This window comes from Halyomorpha halys, unplaced genomic scaffold, assembly GCF_000696795.3.
Source record: "Halyomorpha halys isolate HHAL.00 unplaced genomic scaffold, Hhal_1.1 Scaffold146.1, whole genome shotgun sequence".
Taxonomy (NCBI): domain Eukaryota; kingdom Metazoa; phylum Arthropoda; class Insecta; order Hemiptera; family Pentatomidae; genus Halyomorpha; species Halyomorpha halys.
The window spans coordinates 648,049-654,783 of NW_027110622.1; the positions used below are offsets into that span (position 1 = coordinate 648,049).

Consider the following 6,735-nt stretch of genomic DNA (forward strand, 5'->3'; position numbering starts at 1 on the left):
TCCTCACATCACCAGCGCTCTCTCTGCGGCTTAAACTGCAGATATACAAAAGTATTCTGAGGCCGGCGCTCCTCTACGGGTCACCACTCTTCACCTACCTCTCCGAAAGCACGCAGGGACACCTCCAGCGTTTCCAGGAAACCATGCGCGGAGGATGGTCCGCACAACATCGTGGAAGAGGAAGAAGCCCCCGGAACTGCATCAACTCCTAGAACTGCCCACAGTGACAGAGTTCATTGGTCGGAGGCACGTCAAGTTCTTTGACTCTCTCCAATTTTTAACCAATCCACTCTTCCAGGCACTGACACCAGCACCTCCACCAGTCCGATGGCAGGATTTACACCCGAGACCTTCACAACTTTAACCCAGCAAAAGTGACAGTGACACAATTTTCAGTTTTAGTTTTTTTAGATTTAGTGAAAACTCAAAAAATTGAAGTGCGCCCCAGCACCTCACATATTTTCAACTTGAAATTGAACAGTGGAATTTCAAAAAATTTTTATTATATCGAGCCATCCCTTAGATTGGAGCACAGCTCCAGTAAAAGGGCAAAAATCAACAAATTGTATATATATATACTGTATTGTACATATGTTTATATTTTGTAATTATTTTATGAATAAAGGTGATGTGAAACAAAAAAAAAATCCGTTAACCAATGTGCCATAAGGCAAACAAAGATAAATTGTATCAGTGTATATATAATCCTTAGTTCTAAGTTGTATATATATAATTGTATATGTTTAAATAAATAAAATAGGAGGTAAGAAAAAAACCGTTAATCAAGCCTTTATCCGGGTCTAGTCATAGCACTGGTGGCTTACACTCTACTTGAGATAGAGAAGTTCATTGCCAATCTATTCTCACAAGAGTTGGTTTTTATTATGCTCACCTTAGACGATGGCCTATCTCCTTTCCTTTTCTCCAGCAATCTTAATCCGTCCGCTTCATCTCGGCAACTAGACCTGCACCTAGCCTTATCAGCTTACTGGTCCGTCCGCTTCATCTCGGCAACTAGAGCTGCACCTAGCCTTATCAGCTTACTGGTCCGTCCGCTTCATCTCGGCAACTAGTAAGCTGGCTCCTATCATGACAGTTCTAGTCCGTCTGCTTCATCTCGGCAACTAGAACTCTACCCCAGACTCTCTAGCCTAGACCTCCTCTACCTAGTCAGTGCTCATCTCCTGGCACGGCCTTCCTTTCTAACCTATTAATGAATACGCCTTGTCGGGGGCCTTCTGTTAAGTGTATATCTGGCTGGAGAACCACTTAAGACCAGACAACCCCGACAGAATAATAAATGAATCCAAGTCTGTTTGTAGTATTATGTGATTCAATAAAAGCTTATTTCGTGTTTACCAATTACCAAGTTAAGTACGCATTCATTGAAAATTATTAACATAGAATATTTATTATACCACTGTATTAGTAGGTGTTGGGCTATATAAGATATCAAAACTACAGAAGCAAAAAAATGATATTTAAATGCATAGCTTTATCTGATATAAATCTCTATATTCCATCAGTCTCCATCTCTCCAGATGTCCCAGTCAGTCTTCAGTGGGAGTCCAAATAAAGGTCTCTCCAGAAGTCTCCATGTCCAAGATATAACCCAAAGTGTTCCATTCTCTCTCTCCCCCTCTATCTCTCTTTTCAGCTTTCCAGCAAGAATCCCCATCTCCTTTTCCATAAGAGGGAAAAATTATCATTTAAATTCTTCTTTCAGGAATTGGGGAATTTCTGATCAGGGCATCCTGGGTAACGCACTATCCTTTCTTGTCATTTACCAAATGGTTTCCGCTTATTTCTATAAAGTGCTCCCTGTTAGCTAGTAACAACAGATCTTTTGGTAGCATTCTGATTTAAGAAACCACTGTTTCAGTATTGAAGAACAAATTTTCTCCTAGTTAGGAACGTACCTACACTAACGAATATTCAATACAAAGAACAACTTCTAAACTATTTTATTCGTTTACCTTGTGTGTGTCAACATTCCATAAAATGAATAACCTTTGGTGAACCATTTAATAAATATTAAGTATATGTATATGGATTTATCATTTACTTCTTGCCATCACAAATCTACCAGCCCAACATCAAATACCTTTAAACATTTGGATTCTAATATGATATTTTGTTTCAGGTTCAGGATGAGAAGATAACTGCAACAGTAAATGTAACTGAGAAGATGCCTGATGAACAACAGCAATTATTAAATGGCTACACAGTATATGAACATGTTGAAGGCGATAATTTAAAGGATACTGATGGCAAGAGTACACTTTTCAAAGCTTGTTACTGGGGATTTGAGGACATTGTCGAATTGCTTCTTGAGAAAGGAGCTGACCCCAACGAGAGGACCAAAACAGATGGCAGGGTCCCTTTACATGCAGCCGCAGGAAGGGGGCATGTTTCAATTGTGTTGAAACTTCTCGATAAAGGTGCAGAAATAAACATGAGAAATTATGATAATAAAACAGCATTGTATGAAGCTTCATATTGGGGGAATGAAGATGTTGTTGAAGTTCTTCTTGCACATGATGCCGAAATCAACATTAAAACAATATCAGCTGGCTTTGTCCCATTACATATTGCTTCAGCACGTGGACATTACTCCATAGTTGTCAAGTTGTTGGATGCTGGCGCAGATATAAATTCAGTTAGCCTAGATGGTATCACTCCACTGTTTGAAGCTTCTTACTGGGGTCAAGATGATATTGTTAAACTTCTATTGGACAGAGATGCCAATATCCATTTAAAAACTAAAGATGGTTGGTGGCCTTTACATACGGCCGCTGGAAGAGGCCATCTGAAAATAGTGAATATGCTCCTGGACAAAGGCTCAGATGTGGATGCAAAGAATAATGATGACCGAACTCCTTTATTTGAGGCATCATACTGGGGGCAAACTGAAGTGACCAAGGTACTCCTTAGAACAGGAGCTGATGTAAATATCAAGACGAAAGGTGATGGCTGGGTTTCTTTGCATGCAGCGGCTCAAAGAGGGCATTTAGAGATCGCCAAGATGCTTCTGGATACTGACTTATATGTAGATGTAAAAAATCTTGATGATAGAACACCTTTGTTCGAAGCATCCTCCTGGGGGCAAGAAGCAGTCGTCAGAATTTTGATTGCAAGAGAAGCAAACGTAAATATTACTACAAAAAAAGATGGATGGTCTTCTATTCATACAGCTGCAGCACATGGTCACGAGAGTATTGTTAAAATACTATTAGAGCAAGGGGTAGCTGTCAATGTAAAAAACAATGATGATAGAACTCCATTGTATGAAGCATCTTATTGGGGAAATACAGATGTTGTTAGGTTGTTACTCAATCATGGAGCTGATGTACACACTAAAACAAAGGCTGATGGTTGGGAACCCATACACGTTGCTTCAGCTAATGGACACCTTGATATTGTTAAGATATTTGTTAATTTAGGTATTGATATAAATGTCAAAAACCATGATGACCGAACACCATTGTATGAGGCATCATACTGGGGACATGAAAGTGTAGTGCAATTTTTAATTGAAAAAGGAGCAAATGTAAAAATAAAATCAAAAGCTAGAACATGGACAGCTTTACATGCTGCCTGCCAAGGGGGTGACAATGTTGATGTAGTTAAATATTTGATTGCACATGGCATTAATGTGAATGTTGTAAATAAGGATAATAAGACTCCATTGTATTTAGCAGCATACTATGGACGTGAAAATGTTGTTAGAATTTTGATCGAAAAAGGAGCTGATGTAAATATAAGAACATCAGATTACAATGGATGGACAGCATTACATGCTGCCTCCCGAGGTACAGGTAATGTTGCTGTAATTAAACAGTTGCTTGCGCTAAACATTGATGTGGATGTTAGAAACAAACAAAATAAGACTCCATTGTATGAAGCTGCTTTTAATGGTAATTATGATGCTTGCAAATTACTGTTAGACAGGGGCGCTGACCTCAATATTGAAGTCATTGGGAACAATCCTAAAACAATAAGGGAAGCAGCCAAAGTTCAAAAGCATTTCAAAATTGTGAGTTTACTTGATCAGTACGATAAGTGAAATAGTGAGTGGAACGAATTCCTCTGAATATCACAATAGTGTATTGGTTTTCTATAATTAAAAAAAAAATTGTCCAATGTTGGATGAATGAAACCATAATATCCTTAATAGCTTAATATCTCAACCATTATAGAGTAGTGATAGCTCAAATATTCAACAAAATATATGTACTGTTGATGATAATAAAGAAGTGCCAAAAAAAGTTTTAAAAACTAAAACATGTCTTCATTGCCTGAGTAAAATTTCTCTAGCATGTTCTCCTAATCACTGTGAAAACTGTAGTCTACTCAAATACCTGATCCATCCATCATTTATATATATTCATCCAGTCCAGATCTATGCATTTATTTTATTTTCTTTGCAGCAATTTCACTATATATGATATACTATCAATGAAGTCAAGAATATTTATCCAGCATTGGAGGTCTTGTGTTTTCACAATTTGAATATGGAGAGGCCATATGGTGTATAAATTTTGCTGCAGTAGATGTTTTAATCTTTACATATCATTAGTATTTATTTTTAAGTAGTAAAGTTCAGCTTTTTGAAGAGGTTCAAGTTAGATAAACAAATTATTGTTTTTTTTATGTAATCTTTAGCTAACTTATGTAAGTCTTTAGCTTACTTATTAATAAGTATATTTAAGTAACTACAATTATTAATACAATAATTGTATCAAAACAAATATGTGTAGTACGCCTTTAAAGGAATAAGTATGTAACATGACAACTTACACCAAAGACTATAGAAATATTAAGAATATAGATATATATTTTTTTGTTTTGAGGTGAATTTAATTTACATTCAAGTGATCTTTATTATTTACCATAAACTGTATATTTTTTGAGTTATGGGCTAATAAAATACTTTATCTAAACTGTTTCCTGATTATCCTATAATGATTATAATGCTTTCCTTACCTAGTATGATAGTTGCTATCATAATAACATTTACTGCCATGCCAGTACTATTGTTCTACGTCTGGCGTGAAGGTTTATAGTAATGGCAGAGAAGTTATCACATCTGTCTCACCTATACTCCTTCACAATGAACATTAAGTTTTCAGCCATTGAAACAATATTCTATTTATAGTTTTAAACTTAACAAAAGTAATGTTGTTGGTCCAAAACTTGGAGGATTATAAAAACATAACATAAATCAATGCTGCTCTCCACAGTAAAAATATGATAGGAAATTCCTAGGTCTAGGAAGTTTTGAAAATTTGATCATTTACATTTTTGTGAGGTGGTAATTAAGAATTTCAAGTTTGTGTACAAACAAATTTGGAATTATACAGTAGCAGATTGATAACAATGAAAGATGAAATATAATATTATGTAGATAAGAAAATAAGTATAATATTGTATGTAAGTAGTAGATAAGAAAATAAGTATAATATTCTATGTAAGTAGTAGATAAGAAAATAAGTATAATATTGTATGTAAGTAATGTCTAAAAAACTGAAAAACAATTTGAATCTAAAAATTGAACAATGTGACAAAAAATTAAATACATGATACAATAGGTAAATGACTTATATATGAATAACGATGTGAGTATTAACATATATACCAATACATATAAATTCATCTTATAAGTCTTAAGTTTCTAGTGAATCCTTTGTCCTTTCGTCGCTCACTCTAGTGTAGCTTTCTATAAATCAATCAGTTTTAGCCAAGATTCCCCGCTAAACTGCAAGTTTCTTCTCTCGTTCTCATATTTCTTACATTATTTATTTCCCATTCTCCAACTATCTTTTCCCTATTTTAAAAAAAAATATTGTTTTTACTTTAATGTTTATCTAACAAGAAAAATTTTTTTGTACTAATCTATATAACTTTCTTGCCCATTATATCATATATCCATGTTTATATTTATCATTTTCTGTTACATTGTTTAATTAGTAGATTCAAATCGCTTTTCAGTTTTTTAGAAACTACTTACATATCTTCTTACCGACATAATATTATATTTCATCTTTCACTGTTATCGATCTGCTACTGCCTAATTCCATGGTTATCAATCAATTATTTTGTATTATTCCAAATTTGTATGTATAATATTTCTTTTCAATTTTATGTTTCTCTAAATGATGGTTGTAATCTCTTTTGTTCTATAGCCCTGATGAAGACCTGAAACTCAGGTCGAAAAGTCGGCATGAATAAATAATTTTTTGTTCATTTAAGTTTTTTTTGCTGACCGCACCTCCCCGGCCATCTTCTCCAATTATTAATCTACAGTCAACTATCTACACCTCAAGATATAATATGGTATGAAATCGTTTGTAGTACATCTGCAGGTGAAGAATATGCATATAACATGTTATTTATCATCTGTAGCATAATGAGTGTCTAATTATAAACACTATAATTACTAAAAATATATATGTAACTATACCAGTAATGACATCACAGTGGATCTTAAAATAGAAATAAAAATTTATTTAAAAAATATTTTTCTTAATAATGACAGAGTAGTTGACAATGGAAAAGTACTTAGTTGATTTTGGGAGTGTACTTTTTGCAATCACATATAAACTACAAGTACTTTTTGTACTCAACAAACATATAATAGACCAAGAGCCCAAGAGGGAAAATAAAAGTTATCTCACCCCAATTTTTTTTATTATTTTAATGAAAACTATAAATAGTTACCAGACAAAATTGATG

At 34.3% G+C, this 6,735-nt stretch overlaps 1 protein-coding gene across 1 annotated transcript in view; it reads left to right on the plus strand.

Moving 5' to 3' along the window:
• Window positions 1-4,946, plus strand: part of LOC106678555 (ankyrin repeat domain-containing protein 50) — an 11,864-nt gene extending 6,918 nt beyond the window's left edge. Inside the window, exon 2 of the mRNA XM_014417131.2 lies at window positions 2,144-4,946. Within this exon, the coding sequence (XP_014272617.2) occupies window positions 2,144-4,066 (1,923 nt within the window). The 3' untranslated portion in view covers window positions 4,067-4,946. The remainder of the gene's footprint in view (window positions 1-2,143) is intronic.
• The last annotated feature ends 1,789 nt before the right edge of the window (window positions 4,947-6,735 follow it).